The following is a 17,505-nucleotide window of genomic DNA, read 5'->3' as shown; positions in this document are numbered from 1 at the left end:
GGAGAAGTGGAGACTGGAGCGGGCTCTGAGTCTGGGCCTTGGTCAGGGGGGCAGCCACCACTCAGCCCAGTTGAGAGTTTCTGTTCAAGGCAAGCCGGGAAGTCCCATTTTCATGTGAAACCACTGAGTTTTTCAATGTTGGCAATGGCTTCGAGGTTTTAAAAAGCCCCATGTAGGCCAAATGCAACATACCTAACGGCCAGCACCGGCCGGGAGCAGACACTCAGAGGTGTGCAAGGTTTGCCCCACATCCACACATAACAAAAACAGCACAGGGTACAGAGCCCAGCCATCCTGGAAGGAGGCCCAGTGCGGGAGAGGTACCAAGGAGGCCAAGAGCTGAGAGGCAGAGGCTGGGGAGTCACTTCTGGAGCCAGACCCTGCTAAGCCCCGTCAGAGACTGGATACGGAGGGCATCCTGCCTTCTGCAGGGGATTGAGATGTTTAAAAACCACGCAACCCTCCAGCTGGTGTGGCCTGGCCTGCTGGGATCAGCCATTTCCCCCCCCCAACCCCCCGAGATTTGAGCTGGCCCAGCTGAAAGCTCTGGCTGCAGGCAGGGCTGGAGGGGGTGGCGGGTGTCCTGGGGCAGGCTGGAAGTCGGGATTGAGCCGGGGCTCAGAAGGCTCTGAGGCTTGACTCTGACCACAAGCGCAGAGGGGGAGGAGGGCAGAGCATTTTCCTGGAATCCTCCAAGGCAGGGGATTTTTCTGGACTAGTCCAGCCCCTGGCACCAGCCCCTTCTGCCCCATCGAGAGCCACTGTCAGCAGAGCCCAGGCCCCGCCTACTGACGGTGGCCCAACCTCCCACTTTAGCCCAGCATCTCTCAGCACACTTTGGCCTTGAAGTTGCCGTAACTGGATAGTTGGTTGCCCCTTCAGTGCCTTCATCTGAGATGTGGTAAAGGGGATCCAGAGATGCTCACAGCCCTTTAAAAGGACCCCAAGACTCAGACTTGGCATTAGAGGCTGTATTTAGGAGGCTCTCAGAAGGGCTCTCTCTGTGTGGCCCACCCAGGAGCGCTGGAAATCAGCATTGGCGAGCGACAACACACTAAGATTTCACCTAAAAAAAAATCCCGATACCCATTTTCTCCTGAAATATCCAAGGCTCTGACCAACTGGTACAGGTCCGAAGAGCTGAGCCTTACACCAGCCTCCCCTCCCGAGGCCTCCACTGGGTCTGGGGTCTGTTCCTCCGATTTACATCACCTGCCTGGTGTATCAGGGGCACCCAGCTTGCTCTAACTCAATCTTCGCTCCCTTTTCCACGAATCACAGGGATCCGCCCAGAGTCATACTGCAAACTACTCGCAGACCAGACTGGGCCGAGGGGCTCCTGACTCCCCACGGGGCTGAGCAAGGCCTCTCCCGCCCGCCTGGCTGGGAGCTGTTGGGGTGAAAACCAGGCTGCCCCCGCCGAGTGACCCTTTCCGCGGAGAGGGGAGGCGGGGCTCCGCGGCCCCGCCCCGGCCAATAGGAAGCAGCCCCGCCCCCGCCCGTGGCCGACCCGCCTCCCCGGCCCTTAAGGCGCGACCCGCCTCCCGCGAGTCGACTCCGCAGCCCGAGCCCGGGGCGGGGAGACAGGGACGCGGCTACCTCGGGACCCAGAAGCTCTGCGGCCGCTCGGCCGGGAAGCATTGAGGCCGCGGCCCGCCCCGCCCGGCTCCCGCCGCCGCCGCCCGGTGAGTGTCTGCCTGGCTAGGGGGCTGCGGACGCGGACGGGGGAGGCCACCGGGAGGGGTGTGCACACGCTCCGATCACGCGCGCGGACCCCCCACCCCGCGCCTCCTCCACCACAAGCACAGGCACTCAGGGCGGGCAGGCGGCCCCCAGACCCGCAGGATCACCTAGGCTAGCCCGGGGGTGCACGACAGTCAGGCCCCGTGCGCCCCCTCCTCAGGCAGTCCTCCGGCAACGACAGCCCCACGGCCGGGGTGCGCGCTCCCGCGCGCGCATGTATGCAGCTCACCGGCCTGCGGGGCTGCGAGTAGACAAAATAAACACCCCCTCCCTCGCTTCCTCCTCCCGCGGCTGGGCCCTCCGGCATGACCAGTTTTATGAATTAAACCTCTTAGAGGGGATGGCCAAACCATAGTCTTGGGTTACTTTTACCTCCTGGAGTGACACAGCCTGGTTCTGGGTATGGATAACCCCCGCTCCCCATCACTGCCCCCGTCCCCCTGTGCAGATCGATGGCCTGGGGTCCTGAGGGCCCCTGTCACTCAGGGCGGAGCAAGGGGGTCGCAGGCATGCAGCCCTGGGGAGGAGGGTAGGAACTCTGGCTGGCTGAATCATACTCCAGGTAACAAGGTGCCCCATTTCTGCCTCTGCCAGGGAAGGGGCTTTGCTCAGGCTGTGAACCCAATGGCCTGGAGCCAGCCTAGTCTTTTGTGTCCCAGGGTTGGCAGCACTGGGGCCTGAGGGCTGCCCAGGTCCCCTGTGGTCACTGGCTGGCCAGCTGATTGGTGCCAACCATTCTGTCTCACCCCCATTCGTTAACGATTACCACACCAGGGCTGCTGACTGCCTCTCCCGCGGGGGCTGAGGGGTTGTGTCTGAAAGATGGGAAGGAGAAAGGGGCCCTGAGGGTCCCTCTGCTTGCCTTGAGCACCACCGGCATGTGAGGCTCTGGAGAGAGCCACCAGGATCCAGAGCCCCCAGGATCCAGAGCCCCCTGCCCAGGCCAAGAGGGGGGCTTCCAGTGACAGAGAACTGGACTAAATCTCAAAGGTCTCTTCCCACGAGGCTGGACCTTGGGCGTTGGGGGCACAGAGGGGTGGCTGGGCAGGTGACCTCTGAGTGGTGTCGGCGGGCCCAGTGGGCCATGACTTCCAGTAGGGGTCCAGCTGTTGGCAGGGCCTGACAGGGCTCAGGCAGGCGGGCTGGGGGGATGGGAGAGCAGTCCCCAGAGTTTGCTGTCTTCTCCCAGGGGAATCAGCCCCCAGAGCTTCTGTAAACAGAGTGTCAGAGGCAGGAAGAGGGCTCTGGTAATGAGCAGCCCAGCTGGATTCTCTCCAGACCATTATCTGGCCTCTCCCCAGCCCAGGGGACAGGGGGAGGATGAGTACACGCGTGCCAGGCTGGGGGCCTGGGCACTGCCTGTCCCGCCCTCCCCCGACCTCATGTGGCTGCAGACTGAAACACCTAATCTGGGACCTACGGGTCCAGAGGGTCAGATGGGCGAATGGGGCTGGTGTCCCAGGGCACTGGCTGGAAGGGCACCACTCTCCAGGCTCTGGACATGGGTGAGGAAGGCTTCAACCTGAGAAGCCCCTCAGTGCCCAGATCTGGGCTCTCCTGGGCAGCCCTGGGACCAGGGAGATGCCCTGTGCAGGAGATGTTCCTGGCTCCCATTCCTGACACCTCCACTGCAGCCCTGGGGGAGGTGGGACACGTCCCAGGGAAGAAGAATTGGGTCCTGGTGGGGACTTTTAAGTAGCCCCTGCCCCTGGACTGGGCAGCTCCTGGGATCAGGATAGCAGGGTCTCAGCTAGGCCCAGGAGGCAGCTCCCACCTTGGCCGGCTGGCCTGCCAGTTCCCCGGTGACCAGAGAGGAGACTGGGTGCGCCTGTGCCCACAGAAGCATCCCTGACCGTGGCAGGCCTTGAGCTCATGGGAAGGACAGCAGTGCCACCTAACAGGGTGAGTGATCCCTCCCGGAGCCCCCCTCAGAGGTCCCTCCCTGGGCCAGGGAGCCCAAGACTCTGCACTGCCAAGAAAACCAGCTCCCCTCACCGCTGTGGAATTTGAGAGTTCTTGGGGAAGGGGGAGGGGGCGTGCGTCTCAGCACAGCCCAGTGGGTGTGTGCCTGGCGTGGGCATGTGTCTGCGCGCGCGTGACTAGAGCAGGGCTGTGTTTGGGGGCGGGCAGGGGTGCACTGAGGGTTGGGGGGGCGCTCAGCCTTCTTCCTTTTATCGGTTTCCACATTCCAGAGTCAGCCAGACTGCTTTCCCTCCGCTGGCCGGCCGGCCCGGCCTGCGGGCCTCCCCCGCTTTTCCTCATTCCAGCCTCCCTGGGTATGAGGAGGCCAGAGCACCCTCCCCTGGGCCACCACGTTTGCGGGCTGGGGGCAGGCGAGGGGCCAGTTCCTCTCTCTGAGGCCAGGGATGGGCCCCAGCCGGCCTCCTCCTGGGGAATGCAATAAGGCGCTGACATTCCTCGGAGGCTGCCTGAGAGATTTAATTAAGGAGGAAGGAGGGAGCTGGCTTGCACTGAGGAGTGCTGGTGCTGGGGCGGCCCCTGGGGCCCCACTGGCCCTGGGCTTGGCCAGACCGCAGTGAGAGGTGAGAGATAGCGTGGCCCCACCCCCCCATCAATCCCACCGGCCCACAGATCGGCTCATGGAGCCCAGGGAGGGCCTCTTCCCCTGCAGGTGACCGGGAGCCTGGGCACCATGAGAATGACAAGAGCCAGGCCCACTCTGGGGCCACCGCCTTCTCAGACCCCGTCTGGCCCCAGACTGGGGGACCAGGTGGCTCGGGGCTGGCGGCCTCCCTTGGTGACTAAGGTCTTCCTCTGGCAAATTCAGGGTTAATTGCAGGGTTTGGGCCTTCCTTGATGGATCTTGGCCCTGGGTGGGGACAGGGCAGTGAGAAGGCCGCACGTCTGAGCCCAGCCCCAGTGGCATCACACCTGCACATGCCGACGGTGGCATCTAAACCAGCCCGTTTCAGGTTGGGCTGCAGCCACCATGTAGCTCCCGGGGGAGCAGTGGCACCTCTGCGGACAAGAAGGCACGTCCCGCCACCCTAACGGCTCACTCGAGCCCAGGACTGGACTTTAGTCACTGGTCTCCCTGCCCTGGGCTGACAGGTCTGGTGGCTGCCAGGTCACCCACAGTGCCACAGAAGCACCCACCTGGGGCCAAGCAGCTCCTGCCATGGTGGTGGGGGAGGCCCAGCTCCTGCTCTTCCAGTGCTGCCAGCTGGCCCTCCTGCCCGGGTCCCGACTCCTCCCTGGACATGGAGACAGGCTGCTGTACAGACTGTCCACTTTGCAACCCTCTGCCCCAGGGTCTGAGGCCTGGCTACTCGGGAGACCCACTCAAGGAGCTTCTCTGAAACATAGTCCTGCCTGGGTCTCACCCCAGAAATTCATACTTAATTGGTGGTGGGGGCAGGGGGGACTGGCATCTGGACCTTTCCAAAACTTCCTGGTGATTCTGACGTCAAGCTGGGGTTGAAAAGCCCCCGAGGTGGGAGATGGAAGGGACCCCGAGGAAGCTGTGAAGGGGAGGCTCAGAGCCGGCTGGGGGTGGTGATGGGGTAAGTGAGGCCGAGACGCCAGGACTGCTGGGGACCCTGGCTTAACCACAGGGCAGGGCTAGGACCCCCCCCCCCCCCCCCCGCCACACACAGACGGCATCTCAGAGGGACCCAGGCTTAGGACCCTCTGCCCCTTCTATGAGGGCCCAGGACAGAGCCCCCCACCTGCTGGGCCAGGGGCTGCCGCTAATCTGGGATGGGGAGGCCGGTGGACCAGGCCCGGGCCCAGAGCCTCCTCAGACACGTCAGCGAAACCAGAGCCAGCCGTCCTGGCCATCGGCATGGTCCCGCCTGCCTGGGGGGTTGGCAGACTCCTGGGCTGGGCTGCTGCCAGGCCTGGCCGGCAGCGCTTGGCCCTGGCGGGTCGGCGCTGGGAGCCTGAGGCCTAGAGTCTCGGGGTCCGATCGGCAGCACCAGGCCCCGCACCAGCTCCACAGGGTCACAGGGTATGGGAAGGGGGTGTGCTTGCCTCAGCTGGTATCTACCCCCACCAGCCAGGCAGGCCAGACGCTCCAGCCTGAGGTGTCGTGGTCACCCCAAGGCCTGGGCCCCACCCACTCGCCAGTCCCTGCCTGACCCAGGGTGCCTCCAGGTGCGACCCACACTTGCAGTTGGTGGGGACGCTCTGGGCTCCCCCCCCTCTCCCTCCAGCGGAGATGACGAGGTCCTCACTCACAGAGCCCCGCCTTCCGCCCTCCCCCCGCCTCGTCATGCGGAAGGTGTCGTCATGCGGAAGGTGTCGGCCAGAGGACAGCTCACTCCCCAGCTCCTTCCAGAACCAGACCCCACCCCCGCCACCGCACCCCACCCCCAGTCAGGCTGCCCTCCCCACCCGGCCGGCTCCTCCCGCCCTTCCACGCCAGAGGGTGGAGGGCAGCCTCTGCACGGAGGCCTCGCCCTGGGCCCAGGGGGCCTCCCGTCTGTGCTGAAACCTGCGTGAAGCCCCTCTCACAGCTTGGCATCCTCACCCTATGCACGCAGAGGGCAAGACTCGGGTTTTATGGGGTGACACCCTCAGTAGCTGATGTTCCCTGACCACTTAGAATGTGCTCCAAATACAAACTGAACAGCCTGAGACTCCGGCATCACACTCAGCCCCCAGCCCTCCTCCACAGTTGGGAACTGAGGTGAGGGCTGTGGCCGGGCTGTCACGCAAAGCCCCATCCCAGCATTGTCCCCTGTGCTGGGCCAGGTCGGGGAGGGGGGGGATGGTGCCCTGGACACTTTGCCCTCCTGCCCCACCCCACCCCCTCAGATCCCAAGGCCACTGTGCACCCTCTGCAGAGGGTGGGGTTCCACCTCCCTGCCTTGGAGTTAGCAGATCAGATATCAAAGCCCGGCCCCAGGTCCTTCAGAGCTGCTGAAACTGCAGGGGCCAGGGCAGCCGTGACCCCAGCAAGACCCCACCCACCCCCAATGCACACACACACCAGCACGCGCCCAGACAGGCGGAATTGCTCCCAGATCGCGTTAAGAGAACTTCCCCATTTAAAACAAACAGAACACCACAGAGCCGCAACCTGGGTGCTGAGAACAACTCCGGAGAGTGAAGCCGGGCTGGTGAGAAACAAGCCCACAGTTGACAAGGGATCTAGGAAGCTACTTAGGGGCAGAGCTTGTCTCCTGCTGCCCCTTCATGGTCGGTCTGTGCCTTCTGGGTGCCCCTCTGATCCGCCCTTCGTGGCAGAGCCCCCAGCTCATTTTCCCCAGCCCTGTGCCACCCCTCGCTGGCGGGGCGGAGCCACGCATTCCTGCATCCTAGCGGGTGGGAAGCAGGGCAGGGGCCTCCCAGGCCCAGAATGCTGGCTGCTCTTGTTCTGACCCAGGCCCCGCTCTGCACTGGCGCAGCCAGATTGCCTCTGTGGCCAGACACACCCTCAGTGTCCCTGCCTCCCTCCCCCTCGATGCCTTCACTGGTAAAGGGCTGGCCGCCTATGAGCCAGCCCAGAGCCATGCTGGTCCCCGCTCAGCCCCCGCACACATCCCAGGCCCCCCAGGGCCATGCCTGGCTGCTCAGTGCCAGGTGCCAAGGCTCCCAGCCCTGGGAGGTGTCGATTCTGAAACGCCCAAGTGGACAGACGAGGAAACTGAGGTGCTGAGAAAACTGCTGCCTGTGCCCTCAAAGCGCAGGTGCCCCTGCCCAGGGCTACCTGAGTGGAGCTTTTCACCGTGACTTTACGTAAGACCCAGGGGAGCTGAAGCTGCAGGGGTGGCCAGGCTGACCACATGTAGGGTCCCCTCCCACCCCAGGGCCCTGGCTGTTCCCTTCCTGACCCTGCCTGGGGGGCTGATTCAGGGGGAGGCGGCTCACCCCCCACGTGGATGCGGGGGTGGGGGTCGCTCCCAGCCCACATCTGGAGGCCAGGCCACACCCGCTGCCTTCTGAGTCAGTGAGGATGGAACAGGTCCACGCGGGGGAGGAGGCCGGGTGCGGCACATGGAGCCCCCTGGGGACGCGCCAGCAGGGCCGAGGCGCACGCAGCCTCCTGGGTTCTGCCTGAGCTTCCTCTGAGGCTGAGCGGGAGACCCTGCCTCGCCATCTACTCAGCAAAGACGACACGCTTTGGATGCACGGGAGCAGAGACAGACGGGGCCTCCGCCCAGAGAGGGCACAGTACTGTCTAGAGAGCAGCGGAGGGGCACTGGCTGGGGGTCAGGGAAGGTCTCTGAAGGGTGGGCATCCGCGTTCACTAGCGAGGGGCAGAGGGGACCCTGCGAGCGGCCCAGGCGGATCCAACGGATGATGGGCTTTTACCCAGAGCTGGCCCAACACCACAGTGGCCTCCAGGGGACCACTGCCCCTCCTCTCCCCCATGTCCCTCATTACCCCTGGGGAGGGGCAGCCTGGCAGACGGCAGTGAGCAGGTCGCAGGGTGGCTGGGGGCCACACTACCTGCTGCAGCCGGAAGGCTGGCCAGTGTGGGGGAAGGGGAGGCCGAGCCCCAGCACAAAAGGCCCTTGTGTGAGCAGAGGCACCTGGAGGGGAGGGGTGCCGGCCTCTCAGGGACTCCAGGGGCCCAGAGTGTGGGGACTGCTGCTGCTGGGGCGGCCTCAGAATCCTGTCTTGGACAGTTGCAGCTATGTGTGGGCGCCTGGGGCGGCCGGGGTGGGGGGGCTACTCCGACCTGGGCAGGACCAGGCCCTACGCAGGGGGGCAGGCCCGGCTGTACACGGCCCTGGTTCAGGGCCCGGCTCTGGCTCAGATTTCCCAGCAGTGGGATGGCAGCAAGTCCCTGCACGTCCAGGACCCCCGTTCTCCTCCCATCTGGGAGTGAGAGCGGCTTCCGCCTGGAGGGGCTGCTGGGAGGACTCGGCGAGGTGAGGAAACGCTCAGGGCCGCTGGCACGAGGGAAGGGCTGCAGCGGCTCTTGCCCCATGTCTGGCCCAGCGCGGATCCTGAGAAATGGTACAGGATTCAGTCTGAGGGCCGTTTCCAGGCTGGGCAACTGTCTCTGGGGCCACCACACAGCCGCATCCCCCAACCCGAGCCCTTGTCAGCCCAGGGAGGCCAGGACCCCTCACCTCTGGTTCTGTCATCATGGCTCAGAGGTGGTGGATCTGAAACCCAAGGCCCCTGCCTGCCCCTCCTCACAGGGGGACACTTGCCAATGGCTCCAGGCCTCCTCTGCCTCTCCCCAGGCCACATCCTGGCGGGCCCACGGCTCCCGTCCTGGGCAGATCTGACTTCATAAGTGGAAAAACACCGATCCCATAGTTTCCACGTGAAGTCTCCCCGCTGTGGTCTCTCCTCACTTGGAAGGCGCGGAGCGTGGCGGCAGCGGCCGGCAGCCCAGGGCAGCCGGCTTCTCTGCTTACGCGCTCGGCCGCCTGCCCGTCCTGTCTCTCCCAGATGCTGCAGGAGGGGCTGCCCCCCCGCCCCGAACCCGCCGTTCTCCCTCCTTCCCCGTCCACCTCCGCAGAGATTCCGGTGGGGGGCTGTTTCGGGGAAAGGCAGAGTCGGATACTTTTGGACCGACATGTGCTGCAGAGAAGCGACGGGCTGGGGCTGAGGATAAGGGGCTTGTTCACGGTCGTCAAGTGTTCGAGGCCGGGCCCTGCTCTGTGCGCCTCAGCCCACCCGGCCCTGATGACGGCGCAGGAAGGAGCAACTGATACCGTAACGAGGTCATGTGATGGCTCCAAGTCACATAGCCAAGGAGTGACGGGGCTGGGGCAGGAACTCCGCTGGGCACTGGGGGCCTGACTCATAACTACTGTGTGCCATGGGGGTTCAGGCAGGGAGTGGAGAAGGGGGCTGGGGGTTCCTTCCTCGGTCCTTCCTGGAGCGGCGGTCCCTCACTCACCGTCTCCCGCCCCTCCTCTCTGCTCCCAGGGACCAGAAGATGCCCCCCACGATCTCCCCGCCCCTGCTGCTGCCGCTGCTGCTGCTGCTGCTGCTGGCCCTGGAGCCCAGGGTGCAGGGCTGCCCTTCGGGCTGTCAGTGCAACCAGCCGCAGACGGTCTTCTGCACAGCCCGCCAGGGAACCACCGTGCCTCTCGACGTGCCGCCCGACACGGTGGGCCTGTACATCTTCGAGAACGGCATCACCACGATCGACACGGGCAGTTTTGCCGGCCTGCCAGGCCTGCAGCTCCTGGACCTGTCGCAGAACCAGATCACCAGTCTGCCTGGCGGGGTCTTCCAGCCACTGGCCAACCTCAGCAACCTGGACCTGACGGCCAACAGGCTTCGGGAAATCACCAACGAGACCTTCCGCGGCCTGCGGCGCCTGGAGCGCCTCTATCTGGGCAAGAACCGCATCCGCCACATCCAGCCTGGCGCGTTCGATGCACTCGAACACCTCCTGGAGCTCAAGCTGCAGGACAACGAGCTGCGGGCGCTGCCCCCTCTTCGCCTGCCACGCCTGCTGCTGCTTGACCTCAGCCACAACAGCCTCCCGGCCCTGGAGCCCGGAGTCCTGGACACCGCCAATGTGGAGGCACTGCGGCTGGCTGGCCTGGGGCTGCAGCAGCTGGACGAGGGGCTCTTGGGCCGCCTGCGCAACCTCCACGACCTGGACGTGGCCGACAACCAGCTGGAGCGCGTGCCACCTGCCATCCGGGGACTGCGGGGGCTGACGCGCCTGCGGCTGGCCGGCAACACCCGCATCGCCCAGCTGCGGCCTGAGGACCTGGCCGGCCTGGCAGCCCTGCAGGAGCTGGACCTGAGCAACCTGAGCCTGCAGGTCCTGCCGCACGAGCTCTCCATCCTCTTTCCCCGCCTGCGACTCCTGGCGGCCGCCCGCAATCCCTTCAACTGCGTGTGCCCCCTGAGCTGGTTTGGCCCCTGGGTGCGGGAGAGTCGCGTGGCGCTGACCAGCCCCGAGGAGACGCGCTGCCACTTCCCGCCCAAGAACGCAGGCCGGCTGCTGCTGGACCTTGACTATGCCGACTTTGGCTGCCCGGCCACCACCACCACAGCCACGGTACCTGCCACGAGGCCCACAGTGGGGGAACCCACGTTCCCACCTTCCAGCCCGGCTCCCACCTGGCTCAGCCCCACAGAGCCTGCCACCGTGGCCCCCAGCCTGCCACCCCCTGCCCCACCCACGGAGGGGCCCGCCCCCCAGCCGCAGGACTGCCCGGCATCCATCTGCCTCAACGGGGGCACCTGCCACCTGGAGGCACGGGGTCATCTGGAGTGCCTGTGCCCTGAGGGCTTCACGGGTCTGTATTGCGAGAGCCGGGTGAGGCAGGGACCAAGGCCCAGCTCCGCCCCCGCCACGCTGCAGCCACCCCGGCCCCTGCCCCTCAGCATCGAGCCCGTGAGCCCCACCTCCCTGCGGGTGGGGCTACAGCGTTACCTGCAGGGCAGCCCCCTGCAGCTCAGGAGCCTCCGCCTCACCTACCGCAACCTGTCGGGTCCCGACAAACGGCCAGTGACGCTGCGGCTGCCTGCCTCGCTCGCGGAGTACACGGTCACCCAGCTGCGGCCCAACGCCACCTACTCCATCTGCGTCAGGCCCCTGGGGGCCGGGAGGATGCCCGAGGGCGAGGAGGCCTGCGGGGAGGCCCGCACCCCCCCAGCTGTCCGCTCCAACCACGCCCCGGTCACCCAGGCCCGCGAGGGCAACCTGCCACTCCTCATCGCGCCCACCCTGGCCGCCGTGCTCCTGGCCGTGCTGGCCGCTGTGGGGGCGGCCTTCTGCGTGCGCCGGGGGCGGGCTGCGGCGGCTGTGGCTCAGGGCAAAGGGCAGGTGGGCCCCGGGGCTGGGCCCCTGGAGCTGGAGGGGGTGAAGGCCCCCCTGGAGCCAGGCCCCAAGGGGACTGAGGGCGGTGGGGAGGCCCCGCCTGGCGGGCCTGAGTGTGAGGTGCCGCTCATGGGCTACTCGGGGCCCGGCCCCCAGGGACCCCTCCCCACCAAGCCCTACATCTAGGCCTGGGAGCGACGGACCACCAAGGGCCCTCCGCTGCCAGATCAAGGAAGTTCTCAGATCCCTACGAGGAGGACATGCCAGGACTGGGGTTGTGTGACCTTAGCAAGTCCCTGCCCCTCTCCGGACCTTGGGCTCCTCATCTGTAAGATGCTGGGACCCCGGTGAGACCTCTAAGGTCCCCCTCAGGCCAAGGGCCTGGAGCATGGCTCGGCGCCATCCTCTGCAACATGCCAGCCTAGGGTGGGGCAGGCCTGCCGTGTGCTGGTAACACAGGCCCGAGGCTGCTAAGCCCCGACCCCAAGGAGACTCTGGGCGCCAGTGAAGGAAGCCCCCAGAGAAGACAGCAGAGGGAGTAGCGGGACCGGGGACAGGGCGTGTGGCCCTGGCTCGGCCCCAGGGAGCGAAGGAACAAAAGAAACTGGAAAGAAAGATGATTTATGAACAAGTTTTGCTTTTGTTTTTTAAAATATATTTATAAAAGATCCTTTCCCATTTATTCTGGGAAAATGTTTTTCAAACTCAGAGACAAGGACTTCGGTTTTTGTAAGACAAACGATGATATGAAGGTCTTTTTTTAAGAAAAATAAAAGATGAAAGAAATCAGTGTGTTTCTGGGGCAGCCCCCGGGGTACCTGGGCTGGGTGCAAGGGGTGGGGGCTGGCGGGGTGGGCCTCAAGAGACGGCCCTCTCTGTGGGGAAGCTGGGGGGCACGACCCCTCTCCCCAGGGGGCACCAGGCCCTGGTCAGCATCCCCCGGGTTGTCCTGCCCTAGACTGGGTCTGCTTAGTCCACCTGACAGAGATGCCCGGTCTAGCCCCGCAGGGAGAAGAGGGGCAGAGGTGGGGCAGAGGAGTGGTTACGGCAGCCTTACCCGGGACCAGTCTTCTGCCAGCAGCCTCCCAGGAGAGGCTGGGAGATGCCTGTGGCAGACGCAGGCCAAGAGGACCCCCAAAGGCCCCTCCCCAGGGGTGGGCCTGAGGAGCAGCTCCCTGCCCGCCTTCCTCTGGGGAGGGCATGTCTTGAACCACATCCTGCCAGGCCCTCGAGGGTGGTCATGGACCAGGTGGCACGTGTGGCCCAGCCCTGCCTGTAGCCCTGCCCCTCTGCCTGGGCTCGGGCTGGGGGACCTTGCTTCCAGCCCCCCGCCCTCGCTGCAGACCAGGGGCCTGGCCAGGGCCTGGAGGAGCAGGTGGCCCAGGGACAGGACCAAAGGTCTGAGGCCAGCTTGCAGAGGCCTGCTCGCCCTGTGATGCCCCTTTACTCTCTGCACTTGGGATGTACCCAGGCTTTCCAGAAACCCCGGAAGCGAGAGTGTTTTCCAGGAAGCCACAGGCCGAGGTGGGGGCAGGGCCAGGGGTGCCGCACACAGCCCTGGTCCGGATGAGGAGCTGAGAACTTGGGGCAGTGGCAGATACACGGCAACTTTTCCTATTACCCTCCGGTAGGAGGGGTGCCCCTGGGCCCACAGCAAGGCCCTCCCTGCAAAGGCTACGACGCACCTCCCTAAGGCTCCATGCCCACGTTCCCCCACGGGTCACGGCCCCTGGCCTCCAGCCTCACCCTGGCGGGAAGGAGGCAGCCCAGCAAGGCCTGGGGAGCGGGGCCCTACAGCTGCGGGCGCCGATGCGAGCACAGACTTGGGCCTGGTCCCCGAGAGGCTCTGGATTCAGTGACCTGCTGCTGAGAGTTCTGGCGTGAGACGGGAGGAGGCTGGGGGCAGCTCATGGTGGGCGAGGGTGGTGGCAGTGGGCCTGGTGGGGCCCTTTCTTCCCGTGGTGGCAGCAGCAGCCCAGGTGGATTTCCTGAGGGCCTGGGTCCCATTAGGGGAACGGCCCTGGTAAGGCCTGCCCTCCCCTTCAGCGGCCCCGTCAAAGGGGCCATTGTGGGCCTGTGGGCTGCTGCTAAACACAGCGGCTGCTGAATGAATGTTTTTGCTGCAAAGCTAAACCTGGCTGGTGGGACAGCAGGGGCGGGGCAGGTGGCACGGCCCCAAGGAAGGGGGCTGGGCACTCTCGCCAGCCCTCCCAGAAAAGGTGTTTGGGCATCGCATCAGATGAGGGGCCGGGGGATGAAGGGAGGGCCACGGGCCGCGTGGGGACCAAGCCGAGAAACAGCCACTCCCCAGGGGCATCCTGACGTGGGGAAATGCCAGCCCCCACCTGCCGGGTCCTCCCTGCCACAGGCCCTGTGCCACACAGGCTACCTATGCCCCCATTTCGGGCACCACGATCAATCCCTCTGTAAAAGAGAACGGCAGGCCAGGCAATCTCGGTGAGACAGCGGCGGGCTCAAGGCAGGCAAGGATGGATCCGGACGCCTGCTCCCTAGCCCAGGAGGCGGTTGCCAGCTTTTAGGGGGAGGGCTTGGGGCTCCAGGAGAGGGGAGGAGCCACTGCAAGCAGCAGAAACTAGCTGGGGAGTTGCGGGGGGGGCGGAAACGGGGCTGTGCCTCCGACCAAGGGCGGACACCACAGGGTGAAGAAGCAGACAGAACCCCAGCCTCCATGCTGCACATTTGCTCAACAGAGGCTCAGCTTCTCGGGCTTTAGCCACATCTCTGGTAACATGTGAGAAAGACCCCCACCTGCTTTCGGCCCTGGACCAATACTGCTAAGCATTCACCCAGCCCAGGAACAGGGCACCCGAGTCAGGTGGTGTTTCTGTGTCTCCTGGACCAGAGCACGAGCAGCTCCACCAGCCCAGGCACTGCCGGCAAACCCCGCCTCCACCTCGCACAGGGCCTGGCTCACAGGAAGCCCAAGGTGGCCCCGTGCAGACCTGCCACCAGAGCCCAGCCTTACAGACGGGACCCAACGCCCTGCTCTTCCCAACATGGCCCATCTCCTCCTGGGGGGGGGTGCACCCTGCAAACCACAGGGATGGGGGACACAGGTGGGAGCAGAGACAGAGGCCCCTGGGCAGGAGAGGAAGGGGAGGGCGTGTGCCTGACCCCTGGCCCCCTGGGGCTCTTCTAAGGGCTCACACTGTTCTGTCCAAATTGAGATGCAAACTGTAAACTGGAGAAGAAACGGGTGTGGAGGAGACCACGCAGGGCCCGAAGCCGACACCCTGCACTTTCCACCTTCAACCCAGCTCACTCTGCATCCCCTGACGCTCCAGGGGAGCTCCTGAGGGGTTCTGGCTTATGGTGGGGGGAGCCTGGGGGCAGGGGACTCGCCACTTCGCCGGCCTGGAGGCTGGCACGCATCCCTGGCATCCACCAGCTTTGCAGAGGGTTGGAGAGTCCCGACACCCCTGCCAAGGGCGTGGGCCCAGCGGGCAGCGGCCAGGACTGGGGGACGAAGGGGGCGGGACACCGGCCTGGCCGCCCATCTGGGAGTGATTTGAGAAATTCCAGGCCTCACTGGCCCTGCGAAGCTATTCTTAACTGCTGTAATTACAGGGTCAGCCTTGGCCAGTGGCACCATGGGGTCTGGGCATCATTACCGCCCCCGGGGGCCACGCTGGGGGCCGCTCCTCAGGGGCGGAGCCTGCAGGGCAGGAAATTGGGTGGGGGAGAGAAGCAGTTGATGGCCGGTGCCTGGTCCCTTTCCAAACTGAGCCAGCTCCCCCCTCTGTCAGGCCCAGCCGCCCTGGAAGGAAGGGGCCATCTGGCCTGGGGAGGCCTGGAGGACAAGAGATACCAGCGCAGCCTCAGGGCTGAGAGGGCTGCTGAATAGGAAACCAGGAGGCCCGGGTACCCTGACTCCTCCAGCCAGGGGGTCCTGTAACAGCTCCTGAATCCCCAGGGCCAAGAGCTGGAAGAGGCCCCCGGTGTCCCGTGTGCTTTTCAGGAAGGTGTGGGACCTCACTTAGCCTCGCCTCCCTCATCCACAAAAGGGGTCCTTCCAGCTCCCCAGCCTCTCCTGAGTTGGGAGAGAGGTGGGAACAGAGGGTCACTGCCACCCTGATGGTGACCCCTTCTCGGGGGCACTCAGCTGGCCGTGCACAGACACAGCCCTCCCTGCTCCTGGAGCCTGGACGGGTCACTGTGCCCGCCAGCATGCAGTGTCCCTGGCTGTAAAACAGAAGAGGAAGGAGCTGGACGGATATTCAAAGACGAAGGCCCCATCCCGGCTCTGGCCTCTGCAGGTCCCTGCCTGGGTGAGAGGTTCAGCCCGCCGCCCTGAGAGCCACTGCTGAGCGGTGACCAGGTTCCACCACCTCCCACCCCAGCCAGGCTGGTCCCCAGCCTCCTGCACCTCATCGCCTCAGCAGCCTCCCGGTGCCTGGGCTGTCCTGGCACAGACCCCGTGGGCACCGCCAGCAGGAGGGTAGAGGAGGAGGTGCACTTGTACCTCAGGCTGTCCGCACCCGCCCCCCAACCCGCCCAGGACCACCAGGGACAAGCAAGGGACCAGAGCCCAGGAGGTCCACAGAGCCTGCGGGTCCAAAGCCTGCCTCTGTCTGCTACTGGAGCCACCAGACGCACCAGCCCACATGTCCCCGCCTCACCCCGTGGCCACCCCACAACGCTGCATCCGTCTTCGCGGTCCTCAGCTTCACCAGGATACGCAGAGCCAAACAGGTGCCCCCCAGCCCCCCACCGTCCCCACACGTGCCCCGTCACAGTCCTCTCCCCAAACGCCAGAACACCCCAGGGTGAGACATGGGTGGATGCCGGCCCTGTGGCCCCGGGCGCACAATGACAGACAGCATCTGGGCCCTCAGACCCCCGCCCCTGCTGTCCCAACACCCCAGCCGCTCGTACCTGGGGGACGCGTCCAGGGTGAGGGAGGCTAGGGCCCCGGAGAAGAGACGGATGTCCCAGAGCTTGACTTCACGCTCACGCATCTGCAGGGAAGGGACAGAGAGGGACTTGGGGAGCCATCCCTCAGCCCCAGGGCTCCCCAGGAACCCAGGGACTAAGGACACAGCCCAGCCCAGGGGCACCTGCCCCAGAGCAGAGCTTGGAGGGCAGCCGGGGTGGGGGTGCATTGTGCCAGGGACGGAGAGTTTGGGTTTTCATGTCCTGCCCCTTTAAGAACCCTTAGGTGACATGGGACAAGGGGCGGTTCCCTCCATGGACTCTGGCCCCTGGGGGGGCCCACCACGGTTCCCAGGGTCAGGCTTAGCTATTGCAAATGGAATCTGCCAGTTTCCAGCAGCCACTCGTCCCCTGGGGCTGAGACCCGGCCGCACGCAGGGCCGTATATGGATAGGCCTGGAGCCGGCGCAGCCCTGCCTCCCGGGGGCCTCGTCCTGCCCTCTCGTGAGGGTGCCCCGCTCCTCCGGGAGGACCCTACCTGGTTGAAGCCGGTGGACACAAGGTGCTCCCGGGTGCCCGTCCACACCAGCCGGCCATCCCTGCTGTTCTCGTGGGCCTGCGTGCTCTGGAGGGAAGAGATGGTGCTGAGCCCCGGGGGCCTACTCGGGGGGTACCCACCTGAGAGCTCCTTAGAGACCAGGAGGGGCCAGGGCGGTGCCCCCCAGAGGCCAGCTGGGCGCAGCTGTGCACCCAGTGTGGACCTGGTCACTGACTTTGGGCTTGGTCTCCTTCCTCCTAAGCGGCCTGTTGGGCTGCTCTGCTCTCCGACAGGCCCCTCTTGACCCTCCGGGGGCTCGGGAGGGTGGCGTTTGGCTGCCGGTCACCGTCCTTGGGCTCTGGGGACCCCAACGCCCTCTGGGAACTTCGTCTTCCCTCCTCGTGGCCCGGGCTGCCTGCTTCCCAGGGCTGTCGGGAGGATCAGCTGAGGCCACATGCGACAGGGACAGGCCTGCCACAAAGCGCCGTGCAAATCGAGGGATTATGAGCATTACTGCCGCCTCCTGACGCTGCCAGGGGCCGGGAGAGGGCCTGGTGCCAAGCTCAGGGAACAGTCCCCAGCGAAGGTGGAGAAGCGGCCTGCTTCGCCCTCCCAG

The 17,505-nt window shown here is 65.4% G+C and overlaps 2 protein-coding genes across 9 annotated transcripts in view; one reads left to right on the top strand and one right to left on the bottom strand.

Moving 5' to 3' along the window:
• Positions 1–17,505, bottom strand: part of LOC100513346 (mitochondrial import inner membrane translocase subunit TIM16) — a 77,522-nt gene that overhangs the window by 31,951 nt on the left and 28,066 nt on the right. For all 5 annotated transcript variants that reach the window (XM_005662175.3, XM_005662176.3, XM_021086695.1 and 2 more), the window contains exons 8-9: positions 16,890–16,976; positions 16,355–16,437 (exon numbers count right to left, since the gene is read on the bottom strand). In XM_005662175.3, coding sequence (XP_005662232.1) covers positions 16,355–16,437; positions 16,890–16,976 — 170 coding nt within the window. The remainder of the gene's footprint in view (positions 1–16,354; positions 16,438–16,889; positions 16,977–17,505) is intronic.
• On the top strand, positions 1,192–12,244 carry VASN (vasorin). 4 transcript variants are annotated; one of them, XM_021086696.1, is made up of 4 exons: positions 1,192–1,685; positions 3,584–3,645; positions 6,311–6,394; positions 6,769–12,244. In XM_021086696.1, the coding sequence occupies exon 4, from the start codon at positions 9,491–9,493 to the stop codon at positions 11,642–11,644; it is 2,154 nt and encodes a 717-aa protein (XP_020942355.1). In that variant the 5' UTR covers positions 1,192–1,685; positions 3,584–3,645; positions 6,311–6,394; positions 6,769–9,490; the 3' UTR covers positions 11,645–12,244. The 4 variants fall into 4 exon arrangements, with proteins under 4 accessions (XP_020942355.1, XP_013851147.1, XP_005662230.1 ...); XM_013995693.2 differs by lacking the exon at positions 6,311–6,394 and having other exon boundaries at positions 9,601–12,244; XM_005662173.3 differs by lacking the exons at positions 3,584–3,645; positions 6,311–6,394 and having other exon boundaries at positions 9,601–12,244.

Source organism: Sus scrofa, chromosome 3 (assembly GCF_000003025.6).
Source record: "Sus scrofa isolate TJ Tabasco breed Duroc chromosome 3, Sscrofa11.1, whole genome shotgun sequence".
NCBI classification, from domain to species: Eukaryota; Metazoa; Chordata; class Mammalia; order Artiodactyla; family Suidae; genus Sus; species Sus scrofa.
The sequence above is the reverse complement of the archived record's forward strand: the minus strand, read 5'-3'. Positions and strand labels throughout refer to the sequence as shown.

Coding starts and splice junctions, on each gene's coding strand:
- VASN (XM_021086696.1), top strand. CDS start 9,491: ATGGGGGTTCAGGCAGGGAGTGGAGAAGGGGGCTGGGGGTTCCTTCCT.